The following is a 26,255-nucleotide window of genomic DNA, read 5'->3' on the forward strand; positions in this document are numbered from 1 at the left end:
CCTAACCCTACAGAACTACAGAAACTTGATTTGCATGGCTACATTGTGAAACTTTCGAAAATAAGTTATTATGGATACATGATCTGTTTTGAGTAATCATTACAAAAAAACTTATCTTTTTCGGTGGTTTTTAGAGCTTTTTTCGATGCTTATAAGCGTCGGTACTTTCACTGCCGACGCTCTCATAAGCTTCGCAAAAAGCGTCGGTAGGCGTAGGATGGAAATATTTTTTGCTGACGCATTTTGAAAGCATCGGCAAAATGCGAACTTTACCGACGCTTTTAAGCATTGGGTTACTTGGATTTCCATCGATGCTTGTAAGCGTCGTCAAAACTTCTGCTTTCGCCGACGTTTATAGCCGTCGGTAAAACTTGGGTTCATGCTGGCACTAATATAAGCGTCCGCAATGCTTGGGTTTCTGCCGACACCTATAAGCGTCGGCAATAGCCCAAGACTTGTCCGACAATTTGGATATTAGCGACGCTTATAAGTGTCAGCAATACTGATATTAACAACGTTTTAAAATGTCATTAGAGTGATTTTACCATTGAGCTACTGATAATTAAAATAGTGGTACTTGTTATTTGATATCCGTTATAATGCACATGATGCACTTCATATCTATTATATCTATTATTCTACATATCATATCTGACCCATGCCATTGAGATGTGTAGCCATAGCCTGATGTTGCATTTGTTAATAATTTATAAAAAATAAATTTATTCATTGAGGTTTGATAAAAGTATAGTTTTCTTGCCCAATCAATGTTATTGTGCTTGTAAATTGCTATTTTGGTTTGTCGTTCGCTTGGCATGTTTCGACCTTACTTTGGTGTATTAGTTTACTCACTAAGCTGGTTTAGCTCACTTGCCTTTTTCTCTCTATTTTCATATTCTGAATCGTGAATTATGCAAGGCTTGGAGGAGTCATGCATAGATTTGCTTTGGAGTCCTAGTGGATCTAATTATCTCTGGTTAGTTGTGTTTAGTTAGATTTTCTGCCTATTAACTTTATTTATGCTTATTTGGAGACTTTTATTTGGTTTGGTTGCCAATAATATGTTGGAACATTGTGGCTTTCTATCATCCTGGAATAATTGTTCTCAAGGATAAATTGTTGTATACATTTTTCATTCCATTATTTTTAGAGGATTGAGTGAGTCTTATTTTATATTGAATTTATAGATATTTGATTGAGTTCATTCATTAGGTAGTTTTGTATGTGGCATCTGTCATATGCTGAGGGCCTGATCAAAAGTTTTATATATGTTTGTTATTGGCAGTTTTACTACTTTTGTTTGTTATTACCTAGATTTTGTATAAACCACCACAAATACATCAATATTTAATTTTTATATGTCATTTTAAATTTTAATTTTTTTAATTCATTAGTCATGATTTCCATGCATTATTGTCACTTCTTACAAAGGTATCTTGAACCATAAAAAAAATGAACGAAAATTTTTGCCAAGATGCCCTGCCCACAACAGTTGAAAATGCCCCCATCACAATAGGAACAGTACATAGAAGATTCCAACAACAACATCCATGAATAATAAAACATAAGGAAAGATATCACATCTGCATTGGCTAGTCATATCAGTCTCCCATTGTACAGCACGGTTCCTCGCTCTGCTCCTCTCTCTCTAGATGACAAAGAGGGTAGCTAATAGCAATAAATTAAGCATTATTTATCACATCCCATACCTTTGCAAGTCTAACATCACCATGACTGGGCCTTTTACATGCATGGGACCAAGTTTATCTGAGCTTGAGCTAGATAAGGCGCAGCTGGTATGGTCCTGCGTTTGGCCTTCCTCTTCTCCCTCAAGGTTCTCCTAGTTGACTGCATTAGGCAAGGAGATGGGCTAAATCCAAATAATTAATTTGTACAAAGGCAGATCAATGAGATTAGACTCCATGGGTTTCTTCTACTGTTGTGGCTGCTTAGGATAGTCATGCTGTGAAGAATGTTTGAAATAAAAAAAACATCAAATTATGTATGCAGAAAAAGACATGAAAATTTATTGAAGCTGATGCGTATTGGAACTGATGCAGTTTTTCAGTAAACTCTATTAATAGCCTACTTTGTTATATTTAGACTATGCTGTTAAATAGCTAATCTTGGAAGTTGTTTTTGTTTAATGCTATGTCATTTTTAAGGTGTCTATATAAACCTGTACTTTTGGAAGTGGAAAGGGCAGAAGAATCAATCAGACAGGTTGTTGATTGAAGTTTCTTCTGGCAATTCTCTATTTTTCCATTATTTTCTAACAAAACTTGATAAACCCGGGCATTTTATGGCTGTTAGTTGGACATACCTCATGTTTCTGAGGCCATTCTCTTTTTCTTTCTCTCTCTACTGGAAAAAGCACATGTTATTGAACATCATTGGATTGAGAAACCCTTGTCTTTGGTCACCCACTTGCATCAGAACGCTACTATTGTCCTGAGAAGGACGTCCATAGATTAATGTCAGGGATTTGATTTGCTCTTAAATTATTTGAACCTAATTTCCATTGGATACATAGGCCATCTAGGAGTAAGGGACCTGGGAGAAGGCCTGGGGCCCTTGCTGATGCAGTAGAAAAGGCGATGGGTCCATCATGGGGTAGTCTTTGGTGATGTCCCCTCCGAAAGCTACCGGTTGAATGTGATTTCTTTGTGGTACAAATGGCGTTGGCACCGAGTCCCGTGCCATGCTCCCTATTCTCTGAAGTGTAATGGTCCAAGCCCCCATCAACATCATATACGTGTAAAAAACCTGTCCACATGAGCACGTAGAAGACCAGGCAACAGTAAAGATTGGAGATAGGTTCAGTGTCCCACCTGTTGCTGATCCATATGTCCATTAAGATCCACACCAAGGTCATGCATTGTGGGGCTCAAAAAAGCAAGCTTCATGGAGAGGAACTGCACATAAGTAAGTACCAAAGTTTTCATAAAAATCTCCTCCTTTTCCATATGAATCAAATTTGTTAAAATTTTACTACCTCAACTTGATTCTGTAAGGATAGTACATAGTTGATGATCTCATCGAATATGAGGGCCTTTCCTGAGATCTGCTCGTAAGAGCAAAGAAGTAACTGTTAGAAAACAATGTCACCCTGCCAAAGTACGATCCATGGAGACAAAAGTTGCATCAAATTTAGCGCTATACCTTGTCGCAACCAGGGACCAGGCTTTGCAGCAGCTTCATCCTCTGACTTATCTTCTCTCTTCTCACCTGGAAACCAAGTAAGAAAGCATGTTCAAAGTCATGACTTTATTTTTTCTCTTCGTAAGTAATGAGCTTGTGGCAAAAAGAGGTATGTTATAGGGTACCCTTTCAGCAAGGCTGTGACTGTCTGTTGCCTGACCTCTCCTTGCTCTAACATGAATGTAGCCTGTTGGAGGCTCATCACATGGTTTCCTCTCTTTCACCTCATCGGCTTTGGGTTTCTCACCTTCTTTGGACTTGTGCTTCCTGCTCTTGCTTTCCTTCGTATCCTAACAACAAGCATTGTTACGTTGCAAAACTAACAGTACCTTACGATCAAAGAATAACCAATTAAAGAGGAAGTTGAGGTCTTTTTACTCGTAAAGTTAAAGTTGAGGTCTTTAACTCTTTTTACCTTTGACCGAAACGAGCTCAAGCTTGCGCCATGTCTGCTCTTTCTCTTCTTCTCCGTCGAGCCTTGTAGTGTTGTGGCCCCTTCACCACCATGGGTTTCAACCAACACTGAAGAAGAGCAGTCCATCTGGGTCTCCCCTGAGTGGAGTATTATAGCACCGTCAAGAGAGCCGCTGCTTTGGAAGGCCCTGGCTTCAGTCGCTGAGGCCTCTCTGATGGCTTCAGGTGTGTTACAATAGAGGAAGCCAGCGGACACATTGGTCATCTCTCCAACTTGGTGTGGCGTGGGAGGCAATTTGATGGCACTGTTTGGAAGGAAAGGAGAGTCTAGGAGGAGAGGATGGTGATGTTGATATGAGAAGGCTGCCATCCTTTCGTAGAGCGAAAAATAACCTAAGAGGCTAAGAAGGAAAAGGTGAGAAGTCATGTAATGTGAATTGAAATGGCAGGCCTGGCTTTGGCTTATATGAAGGTTGGAGAAGGGCAGTAGAGAGGCCATAGAAGAGCTCTGAACGTTTGACTGGTCTTATCAGTGCCCCCTCTCTCTCTCTTCTCCTTTGTCTGCTGTCGGATGGCTTAGGCAAGGATGGAGAAGGTGGGTTATTAAAAGACCCAAGCCAGCATGCCGCTCTTTTTATGGTTTCTCCAGAACTCAATGCATTGCAAGTCACTTTAAACGCCCATAAGCAGGCTTCTGATAGTCAAAAATAGCCACTCAAATGGCATGTATAGGGACACTCCTCACAAAAAAATGGGGCATTTCTGGGGCTCACTGCATTACATTGTTGCAGCAGTAACACTGCAATATCTGATGGTCCTCATCGTACATAATTGATGCCTCAAATGGTTGGTTCAGATTGAGCTATACAAAACGTATTCTATTTTTCTTTTTTTAAAATAAACAAAAGCACAAGCTCTCCCATTACATCAAAAAAATAAGAAGCACAAGCTATCGTTCAAATATATTTCCTTCTCTACTGAAAGATGTGATATATCCTTATTGTGATAAAAAAAATCATATGTTTACGAACGTAGGCAACTAATTCATTTAGGACCTGATTGGATTGCTATAAAGTCCAGTTACATGTATTTGGGGTTGTATGGGGATGGACCTTTAGGATTTGGAGTTACAAATCCAGTATTTGGTTTATAGTAACTACAGTTGCAGATTCTTACTTTCTAGTATTTTTTCACTTGTAACTGGAAGCTGCAGTTGCAGTTCACCTGTTTGTTTACATGTAACCGGAAATATCCCATATATCCGTGGAGAGATGGGCTTACACCAACCAGCCATACAATTCAATGCTAAAGTAATGTAGTTGAACTTTTTCCTTTCCTTGAACACAATTCAGTCAAACAAAATAAAATACTCAAAACACAAATCACATAACCTACTCAGAAATTTGCACTACAAAAATAATAATTTGCATTTCGGAACAAGTCAATATAATAATATTTTACATGGAATTTATGTACAAGCAAATTGATACATGTTTGCTATACAACTTATACAAGCAATTCGGAGTTTTCCCCATGATTCCATCCAATGCTCTGTATATTTCATTATAATTAGTACAAACGTGATTTTTTTTTTTTTTTTTTGTGGTTGAACTGGCAGCTTTGCAGAGCCCTCGAGTAAATACACCACTCGCATCGATCAAAATAATGTCTCAAAAATAAGAGGATAAAACTAAGGAAACCTCCTAAAGCACTAGGCCATAATGATTAGCTAGATATGAAATCATCCAGTCCGTCGCTTCATTTGCCTCTCCAAAGACATACTAGACAACACATGAAGTACCATTCTCTATGATTCTTCATATGCCTAACATTAATGGATGAATAGGTATATGATGCACTGCCTTTGCATAAATCTAGGATATAACTATTTTGGAGTCTCCTTCCAGAACAATGTGATCGGTCTATAAAGTAGTTATTGCAAACAAAAGGCCTTCCTAGGCTGCCCTTAATTCGAACCAATGGGACTTAGAATCCCGAATTATAAAACCTGCTCCACCATATTGGCCTCTATTCTTCACATTGCCATCAAAATTGATTTCAAGCAAATTAGGGGGTGGGGATTCTCTAGTGCAATGAAACATATGGGACATAGAAACTGCTGAAGTGGGACCCAAGATTTTTCTAACACCCAACAATCCTTTGATATTTTTACCCGCATGAAGTCCGACACATGGTGCGAAGCTCTCAAGACAAGAACTTGTGGGCTCTCATTAACATCCTCAAGCAGACAATTATTTCTGGCCACTAGATATGATAACAAGACATTATACAATGCTAGAGTGCCTAGGGCCCATGTGGTTTGCTGGTGCCGGCTACAAGGGTCTCGAAACCCAATATGAATTTTTTCTTATTAGAAAATGTGATGTTAGTTAATTTTATGGAGTTTAATTTTTATGAACTTTCTTTTTAAGAACTTTTGATATTATTAGAAAAGTTAATAGTTAGCATTCTTCGAGTTAGAATAAGATTTAGAAGCCTATTCTAATTTTCCATGATAGAATATGATTTAATTTTTGTGAACTTTCTTTTTAAGAATTTTTTATGTTATTAGGAGAGTTAGTAGTTAGTATTCTTTGAGTCAGAATATGATTTGGAATTTCATATTAGAAAACTGAAGAAAAGAGTCCTCTTGTACTACTTATAAATACCTCTATTAAGGCTCTTCTTATAATCATACTCAAGATAGTTGAGTTATTGATTAGTGAAAATTCTCTTATGCAAATTGTCTTGCCTTCTCTCTGTTCTCTCTCTTCTCTTTTGGTACATTCCTAGGGTATACTAGTGAGTGTGTGAGAGCTATATCCTAGGAGTAGCTAGCCAGGATAGTATTTTCGATCTCGGAATAGAGTGAGTCACCCTTGCTCCTCTTTCAACTATCATCCTCCCATTCTAGCACCTTGCATCGCACGTGTTGTAGTGGGTTTCTTACTCATCACAATTGGTTGCATGTATCTTTCCTCGTTCAAATTTTCCATCTAAGTTCAACACCTTCCCGATAACAGTCGGAGTTACAGCATGGTTTGAAGATGTCGTCTCATCACTGCAATATCGAAGAGTATGTTGAACGTAAGTAAGATTTATAAGACATCGAATTAGATAAATTACGCTACCAGCTTGAACAACTTAAAGAAAAAAATCAGCAGCTTTGTCAATGACAAGAGCAACATGAATATTGACATCACCACAGTTCCAATCATTATCGAATAGAGAGCCCTTTGATGATAAAAGTGAGTGTTCGAATAAAGAAGTGAAAGATTTTAATCTGTCTTCATCGAGCAAAGAGGATTGTCATCATCAATGCAAACGAAGACTATATCGCAATAATCATGACTTCCTACATTTCCAACTTTGAAGGTTGCATATCACCCTCGACTTTAAAGATTGCCTATAACCTAATGAGTTTGTTGATTAGCCCCACATTCTTGAACAAGTCTTCAAGCTTAACAAAATTTTTAATGATTGATGTATGAGGTTAGTTGTCATCAAGCTCAAGAAGTACATATCAATTTGGTAGGAAAATCTGAAGTGACGATGTGAGTATGAATGATGTGACAAGATCCTAGCGTATGATAAGATGCGTCATGAACTTAAGCATAAATTTTTCCCAAAGATTATTTTTGGAACAAATTTTTTAAGCTCCACAATCTTCAGCGGCATGAGATCATTGTAAAAGAGTACACAATGAACTTTGAGCAACTCCTCATGACATGCAACATCAAGTTGCTCGACGAGCAAACTACAACACGATATCTTGGAGAACTGAAATCTGAAATAGAGCAAATTGTGCAACTCCAACCATATTAGATGCCGAATAACATGATACGATTGGCAACAAAAGTCAAAAAGTAGCAACTAAAAATAAATAATTTGTGCTTTTTGAGATGTACACATGGAGCGTCCGACCAAAAGAGTTCTATTTCGAAAACATCAGTATCCTCCAAAGCCAGCACCTCCCAACTATCTCAGAAGACGAGAGTATTCTCAGCAACCCATAAATGAAGTATTTCAGTGTGCTTTAAAATTTGCACAGTTGGTGACCCTTAACTACGCATCATATGTGAAGAATTCTTTGAGATCCATGTAGGAGGATGAATGAAGAGGTTTAAAGTGCTTTGACATCTGAGCGATGGATGATCCTTCACTATAGGCCATCTATTATGCATGCTTTGAGATCTTTGTAGGTAGATGAATGAAGAGGTTGGGAGTGCTTTGAGATTTGTATGGTGGGTGATCCTTGTTTTAAGATTTGTGTGAGTAGATGAATGAATGTGTTCTGAGTGCTTTGAGATTTGTGCAAGTAGATAAATGAAGGTGTTCTGAGTGCTTTGAGATCAATATGGCGGGTGATTCTTAACTATGAGCTATATACTAAGAGTTTTTTGAGATCTGTGCTAGGATTTCACCCCACAAACAACTGATATGAAAAACATTTTGGTCATTAATTTCTTTTATGCTACCATATAATATTCACGTGATACCATTCTATTAACGAAGATGAACGACAAGACCTATTTGGAACAATTTGAAAACTTGAAGGATCCATTTGGAACTTTTTAAAGTCAAGAGAATATCTCTGGGATAGGCCCCAGGTTGAGGGGGTTCTTTTGTTAAAAACTCTACTTCAAAATCTCTATTGACAAATGTTCTACTATCAACAATAATCCCAAACAAGGCCATAATCATTTAAACAAAGAGCTATTTAGGGATATTTTAGTCATTTAAATAGAAACAACCAAGGATGTCCAAAATTTGGATTTTTCTCTTTTAGCAGATAAACGCACCGATTGCTGCCTGAGTTCTTAGAAGGTAATGGAGCTCATAATCTTCTTCCATACTAATTCGCAGGAAACATTCTCTAACAACATTGATCTCAACAATGATCCTTATTTATAAAATACAACTAAATAACACCATTCTTGCCGATGACCGATGCATCATAATTGTTGATCTTCAATTGGAATTTTCCAAAAAAATAAAATCAATACTATTGAATGGTAAACAATTAAGAATAAGTCCCGTATTTTCCTGCTATATGATGATAACAAAATAGAATGTTTGTTTTCATTAAATTTCTAAATAGGACAATGTAATCATAACCTCCAGTGATAGAACAGATTGGAGGAGAGTACATGCAACACACTTAAGGCGTCAACTTACATCAGAAGTGGTGCATTTTTAAGATCCAATACAATTAAATTTAGGGTTGTGCACTGATCCATCCTTCACTATCAATATATGTTATATCAGTCAACTTCTTTAGCTCATCCAGATGTAGTTTCTTCATCAACTTCACCCGGCGTGTTGTATTTGATCCGGGTCCAAAACAATCAGATTCCACAAAAGTTACTGAATTTCTGATGCATTATTACAAACAAAACTTAATCAATAGAAAGGTAAAGAGCATACATATTCATACAAATTAAAATATAGAATACAGACTACAGAACAATGTAAACATGATTGTAGGCATATACATGATTGTTAATCTACTGTCAGAAGAAAAAAAAAGGCAAAACTCTGCAGCATCTTAGAGAAGGAAACCGAGTAGCAATCTATCTTATCGACAATTGAAGCCAAGTATTGATTATATGACCTTTTTTATTGTGAAGAAGAGGATCATATCTGTGAAAACCAGCCCATAAGATAGTGAGCTAATGGGCCACGCCCAACATGGCCGGCCCATATGGAGACCCAGAGGTGGTGATCACCAGCTAAGGCAGTTACAACCGCTGCCACGATCACCACCATTCTTCTCCCCCATACCAGGGCTATAAGAACCTAGGAGTCTTCTCAGAGATGCTTCATCCCTCACCCTCTCACTGCCTCTCATTCCCTTCTCCTTCTGTCCAAAGGAGCTGGATCGGGAGCGACGGAGGAGGAGACAACCTAGCTCGTCACCACAATTGAGCCGCCAGAGGAGATACAGTATTCGTCGGAAAGGCCTCACGGCCTCGCAGCTAGGTAAGCCCATAAACTAGTGTAGCTATGAAATAACAAGACAGAGGTAGAAGGAAAGAATGAAAACAAAAGAAAAAGAATAGGAAGAATAAGAAAAAGAATAAGAAGAAGAGAAGGAAGAAGATGAGGAGGAGGGAAGGGGGAGATTCAACCTGCAGTGTTCGGCCTCTGAGTCAACATTGACACGATCGGCCATGGTCGTGGCCCCGACCATTGATGGCCGAAGACCCTTCTCCTCCCGATCATCTTCTTTCCTTATTGGCCAAACCCTAACCGAGCACATCTAGATTGGTAGCCGAGAATATGGCCGCCGGTGGAGGGGTTCTCCTCCCCCTCTGCTGCGACAGACTCGGAGAACCGTTGGCTCGGCCGCAGCCGCCATTGGTCTCGGCGAGGGTTGCGGCAAGGCCGAGGGGCTCTCCCCTCTCTCAGGTGACTGGTTTCAGAGACCCTATTCCTCAGAAGGGGGGAGAACAGAAGAAGAAGGGGGAAGATGAAGAGGATGGGGGGTCGGCTGCTACAGGCCGAGCCGCGGGCGATGTGGCCGGCCGCCGGCACCGCCGACCTCAAAACCGTCTTCCTCCCGAGCGCTCCACGAGCCTCCTCGCTTCAAGTGAGGAGGAGAAGAGAAGGTGGAGGAGATCGGGATGGAAAGAAGAAAGAAGGAAGAGAGGAAGAAATGGAAAAAGAGAGAAGAAGGTTCGGGAAGACAGGAAAAGAAATAAAAGAAAAGAAAAGAAAAATAAAATAAAATAAAAAAATGCTGTGGGCCGCAATGGGTCTAATTTAGGGGTGGGCTTCAAATAGGTTTGGATTTAGAAGCCTGAAGCCGGGCTAGGCCCTGGTCCGAGCCCAGTATTCTTAAAACCAAAACTAACTGGGCCTGAAGAGCTCAAATTTTAATATAGGGACTATATTGAATATAGTTTGAGGCTAGGTTCTCTTTAAATTAATTAGAACTGATAAGGTATAATTATAAATTAACCAATAGTATTTTTGGGCCTGAATACAAGTGGGCCCAGTAATTAAATCAGGCCAAGGGCCTTATTCAGAACCCAATTAAACATTGGGCCGGAATGCAAATGGGCCCAGACCTGAACTAGAGAGTAATTTGGTCTAAACCAGAAGTGGAATTGGCTCAGACCTGAACCAAAAGCTGGATCAGACCTGAATCAGAGCTTGAATCAGGTTTGAACCAGAAGCTGAATCAGACTTGAACCAGTAATTGAATCAAATCTGAGCCAGAAAATTTATTAGACTTGAACTAGAAATTGGGTCAGACCCGAACCAGAAAGTAAACCAGACCTGAGCCAGAAATTAAATCAAATCCGAACCAAGAAGTAGATTAGACCAGAACCAGAAATTGAATTGGGCCATGGGACTAAACCAGAAATTGAATTAGGTTACAGACCCGAAAATGAAATTGAGCTCTATGGATGGGTTGTAAATGACTTTAAGATTATAAATAAATAGAAATTAAATGTGCAAGTGACATGTAATTTAATGATCTTGCTAGGTATTGGAGAATTGGCATTTGGTGAGCAAATTAAGGTAAGTAACATGTCTTAATCTTATTATGGATCATGTATCACATTTTATAAGATGAAAAAGTATTATTTATGCAATTGGAAATGTGTATATGAATTATGGAAAAAGTAACCTTGATATAATCTTATGTTTTATCAAATACTTGTGACTACTCGATTATGAAATTGTATATGATTATTTATGTTTTCACAAAATTAGGATCAAACATGTGTTAGCAAATGATTACATGATTTTGGATCATAATTATTATTATATTACATACACATGATTATGATGATGTAGAAAGATGCATAGAAAAATAAAGTTTTCAGCATGATCATGAGTTTGATTTAGCATGATGCCATTATTCACTTTCCAATGTATCTATGAGAAAAGATTTATGAAAACATGATATGTTTTAAAGACTCTCAGATCGCTATGCACGACCCCCGCCAGTGGGTAACAGTAACTAGGCATATAACCCCCGCCACTGGGTAAAAGTAACTTGGCTTTACGACCCCTGCCAGTGGGTAATAGTAACTGGAAGATGACCCTGCAGTGGTAAAGGCCTTGCCGTGGGAATAAGAGCGGCCATAGCTACACTACCATCTGAGAGTATGAATTTCAAAGTATGGAATAATGACAAAAGTTTTATGATGCATAGTCATATTTATGAAGTTGTATTAATGGACTTGCATAGTTTTATGACTGGTTGGATTATATAAAATGTTTACTTTGTTACCAGCACAGATTTCAAAGCAAGAATAATGACAGCACAGATTTCAAAGCATGAATAATGATAAGTACGGATTTTAAAGCAAGAATAATGATGAGTACGATTTTCAAAGCATGAAATAAAGACAAAAGTTTTACGTTTGATTTGATTATAAGTTGTATGAACTGCTTACTTTATTACAACTGTTAGTTTCTAATAATAATGCACTAGTATGAAAAATATTATGCTTGATCTGATAAGATTATACATGATACCTACTGAGTTTTATAGCTCATACCAATTTATTTATATTCTTACAGATGAATAGAAGATGTTAAAAATAAGGAGCGCGACGTGCTTCTGGGTTATGGAAAAAGAAAATGAAATATTAAATGTTGCTATTTTTAGATCATTTGTAATCAATCTTTTACTGATGAAACATTTGATGACATTCAAGAATGAAATTGTTCATAATTAATCTGAAGTTTTAAAGTGGCTGCATGTTATTGTATGCTTAATTTTGCAATAGCACGGTCGTGTCATGATCCGAATTCAGGGCGTGACAATATCTCTATGTGAAATATGTCATAAAAGCTAGTTAGCCCCTAACAAAATCAATAAAATTCCTTTGATATGAGTTGCCTAAGTTTGATCTCACATTCTCTATACTGAAGTGAGTAGTTCCAGCAGCTACTTAATTTTTTTCTTCTTTTCATGGGCAAAATGGTGGATAACTACAAATTTCAGAGTGAGTGAAATGAGAGAACAAGGGCAGAGAATTAACCCTTAGCCTGAAACAAAAGAAAACAGTAACAACATATTTGCTGCCTATCCATTACAGAAAACAACAACAGAATACGCCCCAACCAAACCAAGGTTCAGCAAGCAACCACGAAACATTTTTGGCTTCTCTGTTTTCTAGAACCTAGAAACAAGGTGATGTATAAGAGCACAAAGGAGCAAGGTATATCTATGCAGTGACTACATGATTCCTTTTTATCCTATATCAAAACATCTTGGTAGTCTCGAATTCATTCACAAGCCCTCCAACGCTAGCTATTAGTAATAAATACCACACAGCAACTACTGTGACTATGTGTGGTGCATTGCAGCATGATTTCTACCATATCTATAGACCTATTAGAAGCTCACTTTACAAGTAGATATCTGTTGGCATCCGAGTTTCCACATGTCCATCAAAAACACCATCCATAGGGGACTGGATAATCTATGACTCTAGCTTGATTGAGAGTATTCTAAAGAACTGACAACACTACATTATTGAAGGAGTGGGCAATCAATATATTCCCATGAGAACAAATGTACGTAGCCTCTGCGCGTGCGACGTAGGACGAAGATTAAAATTAAACATTTAATGGCTTTCATCCTAGGGCCAAACCTCAATTCCTTAAGTTAAAATGAACTTTTTTCTGTGACAGGAAATTTAGAATGTGGCATAAAAAATTCGCAGTGAAGCTACTGAGGCACTTCATGATAATTATTGAAAAATAGTTCAGAAATCTTATATGTGAATAATTATACCAAGGGGATTGACTTACTTATTGCCATGCCAAACATGCCACCCTTTAGGTCTCACAATGTCTGACATGAAAGTTTCATAAAATATTACCCGTGCATGGCGTCCCCATGCTCTGCCTAATCCGGCTTTTTGAGTCCCAGTCACAAGACAATGCTTGAAGACAAATCCATTCTCCTCGGTAGGGCTTTGCCTTCCCTGAGCCGTCACATAGCCGGATCGTTCAACCGTTCGTATCGTGCATCCCTGCATGATTTATGAAAAGTAAATTAATTGTTGTTGGACTTCAGTGATAAATCGAGAAGAACGATGTTTATAGGAGGTTGTCGGCAATAAAAATCTAGGCTAGTTAGTTTCAGATCTAGAATTCCATGATGATTTGGATTTGAACCTGACTTGTCTACTCAACTGGGTTGGTAAAAACCTGGAGGTACTGCCTGTTCTACATGGATCATATGCTTTCTGAAACAATTTTGGTTGGAGCATACAAATAAATTGTTTAAAAAGTGGAGACATACAGATGACATTCACCTATATGTGTGTTTATATAACATGCCTCATTTCAGAAAGAATGTTGCAGATTCCAATACCAGCCTAACCATTAATTAGGTCTAGATTTTGAGTTGGGTTCAAGAGAAGCAACTGATGCACAGAGATCCATTGGTAAAACCAACTTGGATGGATCAAACAGAAGGTGTTGTTTAGATAATACCCTCATGCCTCATGAATAATGCTAAGGTTGCTTATCTACTTGCACAGCAATTTCCTCCATCCATGCATGAACCATGAGCTACCAAGCCAACTTCACACCCTAATCTCCTTCTTTCCATACCTCATAGATAGATTGGCCACTGCCAAATATGAAGTCGACTGCACCCTCAATATAGCATTCTTTGAAGTAATGTAGTCCACTTCGATCAAAAAGCGTGTCCTGAACGCCGACGAAGCCGCAGCCATGGAAAGCAGTATGGTTCCCTCCTACCGAAGCTGCCACCGCTTGCCCTACATTACTAGCACCATTCTGCATGGTTTCAAATACAAACTATCAAATACATCTCAATATGCAATGCTGCATTAGACTATCAAATGATCACCTCTCTTGTACTGTTGCACCAAATATAGAGATAGATGCATAAACAAATAACAAAACATTTGTGGGCTAGCTACAAATGTTAATGATGATTGTGATAAAAACCTTGAAAGTAATATTTTTAGCGACGAAATTGTTTGCCCAAGATGTGAAAGTTGCAGATGTGAAAGTATCATGCTTCCAGGGGTCGCCAGAATAGTCCCCCCACTCAATCACTGTGTTTGCCCTCCCATCCCCTTCCAGTAGGATGAACCCTTGATCTTCTTTTATGTTCACCTTCTCCCTGCATGAAACCTAGACATAAATTAGTATCCATTGGAAGGGAGTGTGAATTTTAGTCAAGCTGAACATAGAGTGGCATCACCTGTAGACTCCTGCCGAGACATGGATTCGTATCCATCGGTTGTTGTTAGCAGGCACTGAATTGATGGCCTCTTGGATGGTCCGGAAATCTCCTCTACCATCGAGATCGACATGGATGGTCTTCGCAACATATGCAGCTCCACTGGCTTGGTGAACATGTAAAGCGAGAGAGACGAAGACTACTGCAAGGAAGAAGAGAGAGAATCTCCACTTCATTGTAGCTAGATAGATGTAATACAACCAACAAGCAAAAATTAACTAGTGCATGAGGAAGATTCATATAAGATAAATCCAATGGGCTAAAAAGGAATACAGTAATAAAAGTTTTCATTATGATCCCTCCAATTTAGCCTTCTCTCCCATATGCGTATGTATAAAATTTCCATTGTGGGAATTAAGGGGATCGCAAGTATACCTTTATTGTAGGAATTCAACCAAATTGGCTAAATTCTCATTAACATGGCTAAGATTTATATGGAATTTTATTAAGTATACGATTTGTCAAGTTCGGAATGCAGTAAAAATAGTTTTTATGAGATTTCCATAAAAACTACCAATTTAGCCTTCTCTCCCATATGTATTTTTATGAGATTTCCATGTGGGAATTAAGGGGATTGCAGGTATACCTTTATTGTAGAAATTCATCCAAGTGAGTTTAATTCTCATTAACATGGCGTAGATTTATTTGGAATTTTATTAAATATATGATTTGTCAAGTTCAAGTGAACATTGTTGAAACAATGCTATGATACAGTGATTTATTCCTTGTATTTTATTGCATGCTATTTTTGGCGTGCCTACAAGCGCTCTTTCCATTGCCAATTAAAGCAAATGGTTACGGAGGCGCAATCTTAATTAGGGATTGGGTCACAACATGTTTCCATTGTTGGCTCGTGCTATATATAAATCTGCTCAATTGAATGGTAACAATGGCAGATCCACAAGCACCCAAAGGTTTTGAAGGAGTGCAGATGGAAGGTGACTTGCAAACAGTGTTCCATCGCTCTGCCAACTCCCTAGTGCTGCCACGGACCATCCCTGCCTACTTGGCATTCATATATATAGCTTCTCTGAAGCATCACGCAGGTTCACATTTTCTATATTATTGAGTATGTCTTGAGTTTGCAAGTTCGAGAAGATCGAGCCTCAAACAACATAGGACACCGGTTGAAGTTCAAATTGACTTAGATACTAGTTATATATTGGCTTAACCTAATTAGTATAGAAATAACCGTGCGAGTTTAAGTCGACTTACTCTATTATATATATATATGTATATATATATATATATATATATATATATATATATATATATATATATATATATATATATATATATATGTCTTGTAACTCTAAGAAAAAAGAGCAATTGAGTGCCCTAGAGATCGGGTATACTGAGAGTTAGAGTTTGTGAGATAAGTTTATACTCATAATCTCTAATTGCTTTTATATAGGTAAGCTTTTGCATCATCGTTGCCCATAGATACAGATTAATAGACCGAACCATATAAATATAGTGTACTCATGTTTCTTTCTTGTTCTTTTCCTTTTTTTTTGTTTCATTATTTTACCTACTTGTTGCAACAAGTGATATAAGAGCTTTGGCTTTTTCGATTGGAGTTTCATGATGACAATTGCAAAATTCGAAATCGAGAAGTTTAATGGTGTGAATGATTTGGCATCTGACAGATTAAGATGCAAGCCCTTTTAGTGCAACAAGGGTTGTCAAAGGCATTAGAAGGTGATGAGAGCACAAAAGTGCAATCGTCATACCATCTTAATTAGTATTATAGTTAATTTTTAATGATAAAATTAATTAATTAACGTTGTATTTGTGTTTGAGTGCAAGGAATTCAAAAGACCCAATAACATTGGGTTTAAGCCCAATGCCCGGCAGCTCGAGCTCAACAAATTCCTCAGCTGCCATGCAAGTATGAAATCCCGCGCCGTCCATCAGATCACCTTCCAAATCAGTCCCGCATCAAGGCCCCGCGATCGTTCCTATCGCAGCCATCCATCTTGTCAGCTCCAAGTCGTCAATCGTGATCGGATCAACCTCCCACACCCGTGAAACATCCCAGTCATCCCGCGCGTCTCCTTCCTTCCCGTGATCCCATTCTTCACGCGCGCATCCTTCCCGTGATCCCATTCTTCACGCGGCGGCTTCCCAACAATCCCGTCTTCCGAATGCCAGTGCCTCAGCCCGCGTCTCACCCTTCCGGATCCGGCCATTCGAGACGTCCGCTCGTGATTCTCCCCCAAATCCCCAGCATCCCTCGCTGCAATCAAGCAACGCATGATCCCAGCCTGTGAAGCAGCCAAGACCCCATCCCATATTCATCTTCCGCTTCATCAACGCCTCCTCCCAGCGTCCACGGCGTCCTCCCATCGATCCCGCGGAAATCAGCAACGGTTCCGTGGCCAGCCCCTTTCCCGTGATCCAAGCCTCCCACGTCCGCTCCTTCCAGCCGTCCGTGTCTCTTCCGGAGCCGATCCAGCCTCCTCCGCCTCTGCTTCCGCCGTGATGCAGCCGAGTGAGGTGATCCCGCACATGGCCGAAGACCGCGCCCTCCTCCTCTCCCAAGATCCATCGCTGCCTTCCATTCCATGGGCGATCTATAAGAGGGGAGGAGAAGCAGAGAGGGGGGGGGGGAGAGCTCGGAGTGGTGGTGGCCGGCGAGTCCAAAGAAAAGAGAAGGAGGGTGGAGGCCATCGGTTTGGAGGAAGGAAAACGGGAGAGGAGAAGTCGTGCTCTGTTTTCAAACAGAGCACGTTGCTTGTTCTCCTTCTTCTTTTTATTTTATTTTATTATTATTATTTTTTAGTTTTAGTTTAATTAAGAGTAATGTTGTTTTTAATTTTAATTAATGGTCTTATTTGTAGCTCTTTCTGTTGCAATTTTACTGGAGAGTTTTATTTTAGGAGCTTTAGATTTGCAATCTTAATTTATGTTTTTCACATTCTGTAATTTTTCTTCTAATGCAATATATTTAAATTTCTTTCATGCAATTTATGTCCCAGGCTTCAATCTTCTTAGCTTTCATCCATTTTAATTTATGCCAAAGCCTTTCTTTTTCATTAAATATATAAATGCTCTTTACATCTAAGTATATGTCTTCTAGTTAATTTCAATTAAAAATAATTCTCTGTTAGAACAGAAAATCAGTCAATATCCCCGACATAATGTTTTTCTTTTATCATTCAAAAATCGATTTCAAATCCGAGTGAACATTCTAATTTTTATGCAACTCCAATCGCCTCCCTATGGATCGACCTCTTACAACCACTATTCTTCAAGTAGGAAAGGTAAGAGTAAAATTAAATTAAACTTTGTTTGTCGGTTCTAACAACGATCTGTTTAGCATATTTTTAGGTAAACAGGAATTAGACAAACAGAGGGCAAGGAAAAGTTATCGGATAGCATATCTAATGGAGTCAAGGAGTTGTTGGTGAAGACACACAATATAATTCAATTATATTTTACAAATGAGCTACTCAAAAAAGTCATTGAAGAAAAGACAACAGCTGGACTATAGTTAAAATTAGATAGTACATATATAACCAAGTCAAGTCACTCGAAAATAAATTTTACTTGAAGCATTTGCTCTACTACCTATGCATGCAAGAAGGTACACATGTAAAAGATCATATAGATGAATTCAATATAGTATTTATAGATTTAAGAAATATTAGTATTCCAATTAATGATGAAGATCAAGCTCCTATTTTATTCAATAGCCCATAAATACAATTAAAATTTTCTGCAATCAATATAGGTATTGACCCATTAAAATAGATGCTTCTTTCCAAAGAATCCGTCTCAAGCTATACTCCGGATTTGTATACAAGGCCATCAAAACCCATGGAGGTTTTACCAATTTCAGATATCACAAAAATAACCTGCTATGTACAGTTATTAAAAACATCAATTTTAATATTTTTTTGCTGCCATGTAGCTATAAAACCTGACAATCTTGATTCAAAAAATACAGAAATCAAAGTATTATGTGCCTGAATCAATCTCCCAACTGCTGGCATAAAGGAGGGTTTACTTGCCTCTCTACAATTCCATAGAAAAATCCTTATAAAATAATTTAAGTTGCGAAAGTATCAATTACATCAACTGCATCTCTATTTGGATTCTCTTCTTCATGCCCATCATGGTTCACATCAACCTCTGATTCTTGGAACAGTGGGTTTGACTGCAATACTCCTTTTGAGTAAGGCAATCGCCCTCTCATGTTCCTGAACAGGTAGATTCTGGTTTACTGAAAATTCCGAATCTTTGATTCATTGAACAATTGGTTCCATCCATAGCCTCAGTCTAATTGTCAGAAATCCCATTCTTCTGATTTACAAGAACTAATGCCTTCTCATTCAAGCTTTTAGTCTGAATAGGAGTCGATGAGAAGACAAAAGGGTTGGATGATGAATTTCCTGGCCCTTTTCACTGAATTATGGCCTATTTGCTTGTGCCATGAGCCCATAAGAAATGTGATGCCCCTCAACCATGGAAAGCACCTCTATCTCGTTTGATATCTTGGTCCTGTTCTTGAACTCTTTAACAATCAGACCCAAAGGAAGACAATGCCCCCAAACTCTTCGCAACCACCAACTTTTTCTCCCACCAGACTACTAAAAATAACTAAGAAGAGCCATTTTTCTGTAATTTTCTATCTAATTTTACTGAATTTTGAAAAGGGGATGAGTTTTTTCTCTCCTTTCCATTTAATAGGTATGGAGATCCATAAAAATTTATATCCTATCATCTCAACCGATTTAAAATGATAAAATTTGATACATTGATGGATGATATGTTCATATCAGTTGGTATGTGTTAATCACTTTTTTGTTTTCTTCAAATAAAAGTTTCTAATTAATAAATTTTGAATCAATATAAAAAAAAAAGTTGTAATCTAGATTTATCATATTGGTGGAGATTTTAGTGTCTCAATTGGAAAATAAAGATGCAACATAATAGAGGGCAAAAAAAATACTGGCATTTCAAAATGATACTGAAAGATTTTCTGTAGCATTTCTATATGCTAGTAAAGCTCTTTTAATAATGTATGCATTTACCGGTATTTTTTTATGTCGGTAAAATGAATTTCATGGCAATTATAAACACTAGTAAAAGAAATATAAATATAGTAACAGGGATAGATTTACCGATAGTTTTAAATGCCGGTGATACCTTATTTTTTTAATAATTTTTTATGGCATTTTCACATACCAAGTGATAATTATTTTTAATTATTGAGTATCATAATTCTTTTCAACCTATACAAAATATGTTTGAAATATATGTTATATTCGTTAATATGTTATATAATGAAATATCACCAAGCAAGAATTATGAAATGGAAAATCTAGCAACAACCACCCATATAAAACAATAATTATCTTAATATACTTTTTGAAAATATCTATAGCATCCAACAAATCTAAATTGATAGTGTAAATTATATTTTCAAATGAAAAGTACGAACACTTCTCAAAAGTTACCAACAACACGCACTCATCACAATTCATTGGAAACTATATACTGAAATGTGGAAAAGATAAATCGAAGTCCAAAGTCAATTCATTCTATGCCTAAGCAGGCGTCACCTACAAAACAAAAATAAATCAAACATTTGAATCATGATTATATAAATTTATATATATACAAAAATAATAAAATATTTTATAAACTATATTATGTTAATAAGTTTATTACAAAAGTCAAAGTACATGCAATGTATACTCCAGCAGCATCTCTAATTTTTCTATATCATTTTTACTAAAAAGATTCTTCTATATCATCCGTCAAGCCTTATCAAAGGCTTATTATCCACTTTTGCTATCTCGGGATACATCTCCCAAATTGAGGCCTAAGTATACTCTTTCTCATAACTTTATTTGGGTCTTTGCTTATAATAAGAGTACCCAATGCCACATCAAGATGAAGCATTTTGGAGCTCTTTATTACAACTTGGTTTCCTTCCAGCAAATAGAAATACATATAAATATTATAAAAAAGCAACAAAAAAGATAGCTTGGAAAAATCAGTTTATAAAGATAAATTATATAAACTAAGACCCATTTACCTTAAGGGAAGAAGCATGCATGGTACAACTTTATCCTTTTTTCTATGCTTCCCTGTATTATGAAAATATTATTGTTAGCTTTTCTTACTGTGCATATACCAAACTAGTTCCAATTATATAGGCAATTTATGCACTTCCTGAACTGTCATATTTATAATAAAGATGGAACAAAGGAACATTTTGATATATATGGCTGTAGTGGATGATGCATGACAAGCAAACAAAAAATATAATATGTAATAATAAGTGAGGATTCAAATCTGAAGTATTTTGCCTAATGCCATTTTGTTCCAATGCTTAGTGCTAGCATTTACGTGACCAGGCTTGAATAACTTCAGTACCATCCTTTATTTGCACAGATGCATCATGTTTAAGGAGAAAACCATATGTTTTTGTGCATGGTTTCTTTATCCTAAAACATATTATAGTTTGGTTATGCACCAATGCAATGTAATGGTTCTCAACAAAGCGTGTATCCTTTTTTATTCCTGAACTATAGTTTGCTTTAGAGAAGAATGTGGAAAAACTGTTAAAGGGGACACATTCAAAAAAAATTTGAACGGATAAGAACTCATAATTTTTTATTGAACTGAAACTCTCTTGGATTACATAACTGGTACGGTGCACAAGACTTAAATAGAATTTTGTACAACTTGGTAGTTAACTTTGTTGAAATCACTATTTAGGATGAGGTAGATTTATTTATATATTTTATATTTTTTTACACTCCTCCTCACATATGGGCCGGACTTTCCTTTAATGGGTGAGTCCAACATGTGAAATTTTTAATAATGGAGTTACAAAATGCGGAGACAAGGTTCGAACTCAGAACCAAACCATGTTGAAATCACCAATTGTCCTAAAAACTTAAACTTATAGGATGAAGTAGATTTATTTATATATTTTATATTTTTTTACAAACTCATATAACCCATTTCCAAGTTGTCACACACATGCAGCCCACTTTCTAATTTTTTTAATAGATTGCCAATTCAAGCTCACAAGCTACCTTCCAAAATTGGATTCATACGTTCATGCATTTTGTTATTTTTTAAAAAAATAAAAAACTCAAATCAAATCGCCTTTTCTTAAACAACATCAATACTAATTTTAATAGCATTTACAGACAACCATCAAAAAGCCTGCGTAGAAGGTCATATAACTTTAAACGGAAGCATAACAGCAACATCTTTTTCCCCTTCAAAAATACTGGCCTGGTTTTTTTTTTTTTACTAAAATGGACATTTCATACATCACGGGTATGAATACACCCAATAGAATCGGAAAACGAAAGATTCCGAAGTGCTCCGGGCATCTCTCCCTCCTCAGTCCTTAGGGTGCCTCCTGAGTGGCATGCTACATATGTCACCATCCAGTCGGCCGCACTGTTAGCTTCACGATATACATGCATAGCCTAAAATGTAACGCCCTCTCTCACCATCATCCAAGCGCAGTAGTATTTTTTCGCTCTGCATATATTATGCTTCATTGGAGAGAAAATTTTGGCCAGGCTATTTGTGGTTATGTTTAAAATAAAATATTTAAAACACTTCTTAACCTCATATTTCAAGAAAATAAGAGAGGAAACCTAAGTGAAGCAACCTGGTGTGTAAAACCTGCCTTGTATTTTAGATTCTTTTGGGTTATTAACCAAGATGACTTTGAGCAGTGCCACATATATTCATTCATATGGACCCTGGATTTTCTTTTTAAAAAATGGAATATTGGTGGCTCTACCATACCTAAAATATTTCAGAAATTAATTAAAAATGCAGTGTAGCAACAGAACTTTTGAGCAGTGCCATTCAGTTTGCGTTTGTGATGCTTCATTGGAGAGAAAAATTTGACCAAGAGATTGGTGCTGATGTTTAAAATGACAAAATAATTAAAGAAACTTCTTAACGTCATGTAACAACCCAGGACCTCACTTAAAATGGCCAGCCGAAAGATATTATTTGGGTTCCTTGATCCTGTATACGTATCAAAGATCTATCTAGCAAATAACCGATATAGCGCTAAACACACGCCCGCACGGATCCTCACATATTTTTTCCGTTCAAGTCCTAACATCTTTGTCAGGCTAAAGGTTCAAATTCATTCAAATCTAATCATAATTACCATAATCGGCCCGTGGTCAATCCCAATGGATCCATGCTGTAGTGTCCCCCAGTCCACATAGGTTATGGGTCAGGTCCGCTCTGATACCATTTGTAACAACTCATAATCTCACCCAAAATGGCCATCCGGAAGGTATTATTTGGGTTCCTTGATTCTGTACAAATACCCAAAATCTACCCAGCAAATAACCAATGTGGAATTAAACATACGCCCGCACGGATCCTCACACGTCATACCTAAAAAAAAATAAGATAAAATTCATAACCGTAGAGCGAGTAGGGACCAAGGTAGATATCTAGAGGAACTGGTTAAAGAAACTTCTCTACTTCACTCACGATCACCTCTCCGTGGTCAAAGCAATGCACCTTATATTAAAACCATTTACCTACATAATTTTTTTTTTTATGAACTTGCTGTTGTACTCCCATGGTGCTCAATCTTCTCCATTGCTCTCCGTAGTCAAATCAATGCATCTTATATTAAAATCATTTACCTACATAATTTTTTTTATGAACTTGTGGTTGTATTCCCATGGTCAATCTTCCCCATTGCTCTCCCTTAGGGAAAGGCTTCATCACCTTTCTGTTGTTTCGTTAGTTGAAGCTAAGGGTGAAGTGGGGTTAACAGGCTCCCTTTCTAAGGGGGGGAATTATTATTTTGATTAAAATAGTAGCTTACCTATATACAAAATGATCATAGAAAAAAAAGGAATTAGAAGATGAATTAAGAATCATCATAATTTGCACCCCTTTTTTTTGTGATAGTTGTATATATGCTTAAGAATGACTTGGCTCTGTTTGCATCTATGTCAAAGTGGCTGACTGAGGAGAGTGTCGAAGAAATATTAACAGAATTCTTTGTATTACATACAAGAAAGAAAAATTTACATTTCAATTGTGATTAAATGTAAGATAATGTTACACATTGATCCCTGCAACTTAGGATAATTATTATCATCTATCTTTTCTATGCCTTCTAATGTTTTGTGTTTTGGAGGCATTGTTGTGCCTGTTAGCCATTATCTTTTAAGAAGTGGATTAAGATTTTTCAAATCATTCTAAGTCTACTTCATGTAGCCTAATCTACCTCGAGATTACACACTTTCTGCTCCGTGACCACACAGTGCTTGTACAAAAAAGTGCTTGAGGCTATGATTAACTATTTTCTCTCATGCGGAATGATCAGAGAGAGCATGGTGTACTGTTCATGACCGCAGGTTTGTGAAGCTTCTGGATTCATGCAGATGTATTTCTCCCTTAAAATTAACTAATTCTTCCTTCAAATTAAGTGTACATAATTTTAACTCTGGTGTGCAGAATTTTTTTACCAAATCATCTGCTCTCTCTCTTTCTCTCTCTGCTTTTTTTTTTTTTTGTGTGTGTGTGTGTCCTGAGAAATCAAGCAATAACCTGCATTTGGTAACAACAGTGGAAGCCTGCATTTACTAGGCTCTATATGTTAGATGCAAATGACTTCACTTTCTGGTCACAAAGTGCTATCATTTGTGTTTTCTTTGCTAAGTAATTGACATGGAGCTAGTCTGTGTTAGGATTTCTTCATAGGAAGAAGTTATGATAATCCTGTATCCATACTTCAATAAATGATCTGTCAATATCCTTCTTCAGTTTAGGTCGCTAATCTTCTTCTAAAGAAAGGCTTAAGGTGCATTGTGGATCAATAGACCTGTGGTTAAATTGCAGAATTTAAAGGATACAGGATGGATGATCATGGTAACTGGTCTTGGATGACTTGTATTTGATCTTTCTTGAAAGCAAACTGCTTGAACTTACTATTCGTTGCTTCAAGAGATATATCGATCATTAGCTTTACTGGAAACCTCCTTGTACTCACTGCATCTTGGACCATATAATTACAGTTGACACTCTTCACTCTGTTCAGTAATACTTTACTTCCTCTGCCTTTCATAGAGGCCAGGTTTTCTGCTTCATATTTATGCAAACCTTCTTTTTCTGGAAGAATCTGAATTATTTAATTGAGATGCATCTTTGTAATTGGAGATTAAAACCTATTCTTTCCTTTTCAGTGGATCACATGGATAAACTGATTTTTCTTCGGAAACTATCCGTAATTCCGGACTGGATAAACCTGTGCAGTAGATAAAAGCTTCTTTGCAATGTTCCCTTACCTTTAATGATCTTTGTTTTTGGCAGCTTTCTTGCACAGATTGGTCTGGAATCAGCTGAACAACGAATGGAGGAGATGGGTATTCTCAACAAGGAAGTGATCAAGAAAGACGAAAGAAACTAACAAGTAAAGCATCATTATTGAAAAGAAGATATCATGCCATTTTTTACACTTCAGCTAAACAGATAGCCACAATTGATGATTACTGCCAAGAGAGCCTCAAGCGTAGGTATGGACAGCCATTTACATTATTGTACAGTACAGCCGAACATAAGCAAAGACTTACATTCTTTCAATCGCCCTTGCCTTCCTTCTTCTTGGGCTTTCTCTTTTTGGTCTTCATGAAGCAGAAGCACGAGCAACAAGGGAACTGAAACAAGAACTTCATTGCTTTGTTACAACTTCTTGGACATGGCAATCGGAGATGAGGTATTCCAACGGAGTAGCAGCCTCTTTAAAGCTTCATATATGGATTCCTTTCATGTCACTTTAATAAAGAGGATGCCTTTGGTCCAGCTTTAGGGAGGTATTGCCACAAGTCATCTATTCAGATTATTCTTCTATTCTTCAACTTGTGGTTTGATCTTGTTGGCCACTTGGAAAAGTATACCCCTTGTAGCTATTATTGTACCTTTTTTAAGTAGGATTTCTTTGTAGAAAGAAACAAGGGAAAAAGCTTGTTGCACCTTTTATGAGAACCCATGCGAGCATACGTTTAGTCTAACATCGGTTATTTACCGAAGAGATCTTGGGTACTTATACAGAATTAAGAATCCAAAAAATACCTTTCGGCTAGCTATATTGGGTGAGGTCCTAGGCTATTATAAATGTTATCAGTGCAAGTCCAGCCTATAACCTATGTAGACTAAGACACACTGCAGTACGGCCTTTTTGAGGTTGACCACAGGCTAATTGTAGTGTTTGTGTTTAGATTTGAATGGATTTAGACCCTTAGCCTGATGAGGACATCGGGGCTTAAATGAGAGGAGTATGTGAGGACCCTTGCGAGCGTGTGTTTAGTCCTACATTGGTTATTCGTTAGAAAGATCTTGGGTACTTATACAGAACTAAAGAACC

At 37.3% G+C, this 26,255-nt stretch overlaps 2 protein-coding genes and 2 long non-coding RNA genes across 6 annotated transcripts; 1 reads left to right on the forward strand and 3 right to left on the reverse strand.

Moving 5' to 3' along the window:
• Positions 1 to 979: 979 nt before the first annotated feature.
• Positions 980 to 4,380, reverse strand: LOC103707819 (transcription factor BC1-like). Of its 2 annotated transcripts, XM_008792484.5 has the most exons (8): positions 3,617 to 4,378; positions 3,327 to 3,491; positions 3,163 to 3,228; positions 2,996 to 3,064; positions 2,832 to 2,915; positions 2,554 to 2,715; positions 2,324 to 2,451; positions 980 to 1,848 (listed from the first exon to the last, which is right to left on the reverse strand). In XM_008792484.5, the coding sequence occupies exons 1-7, from the start codon at positions 4,112 to 4,114 to the stop codon at positions 2,362 to 2,364; spliced, it is 1,134 nt and encodes a 377-aa protein (XP_008790706.5). In that variant the 5' UTR covers positions 4,115 to 4,378; the 3' UTR covers positions 980 to 1,848; positions 2,324 to 2,361. The 2 variants fall into 2 exon arrangements, with proteins under 2 accessions (XP_008790706.5, XP_089782467.1); XM_089926341.1 differs by lacking the exon at positions 980 to 1,848 and having other exon boundaries at positions 2,154 to 2,451; positions 3,617 to 4,380.
• Positions 4,381 to 8,071: 3,691 nt separating this feature from the next.
• LOC103707872 (putative pectinesterase 29) lies at positions 8,072 to 15,042 on the reverse strand. Its single transcript, XM_017842993.4, has 5 exons — positions 14,828 to 15,042; positions 14,569 to 14,746; positions 14,206 to 14,394; positions 13,396 to 13,619; positions 8,072 to 8,990 (listed from the first exon to the last, which is right to left on the reverse strand). The coding sequence occupies exons 1-5, from the start codon at positions 15,040 to 15,042 to the stop codon at positions 8,834 to 8,836; spliced, it is 963 nt and encodes a 320-aa protein (XP_017698482.4). The 3' UTR covers positions 8,072 to 8,833.
• On the forward strand, positions 9,348 to 12,387 carry LOC148700578 (uncharacterized). The gene is made up of 3 exons (XR_015971051.1): positions 9,348 to 9,597; positions 11,111 to 11,145; positions 12,157 to 12,387. It is a non-coding gene; the product is annotated as an uncharacterized LOC148700578 (long non-coding RNA).
• A 2,254-nt stretch (positions 15,043 to 17,296) lies between the features above and the next one.
• On the reverse strand, positions 17,297 to 25,878 carry LOC148700579 (uncharacterized). Of its 2 annotated transcripts, XR_016397838.1 has the most exons (3): positions 25,465 to 25,856; positions 25,180 to 25,233; positions 17,297 to 20,967 (listed from the first exon to the last, which is right to left on the reverse strand). It is a non-coding gene; the product is annotated as an uncharacterized LOC148700579 (long non-coding RNA). The 2 variants fall into 2 exon arrangements; XR_015971052.2 differs by lacking the exon at positions 17,297 to 20,967 and having other exon boundaries at positions 23,617 to 25,233; positions 25,465 to 25,878.
• Between the last annotated feature and the right edge of the window lie 377 nt (positions 25,879 to 26,255).

Source organism: Phoenix dactylifera, chromosome 11, assembly GCF_051530095.1.
Source record: "Phoenix dactylifera cultivar Ajwa chromosome 11, Ajwa_hap1_PhDact_Kaust_v1.1, whole genome shotgun sequence".
Taxonomy (NCBI): Eukaryota; Viridiplantae; Streptophyta; class Magnoliopsida; order Arecales; family Arecaceae; genus Phoenix; species Phoenix dactylifera.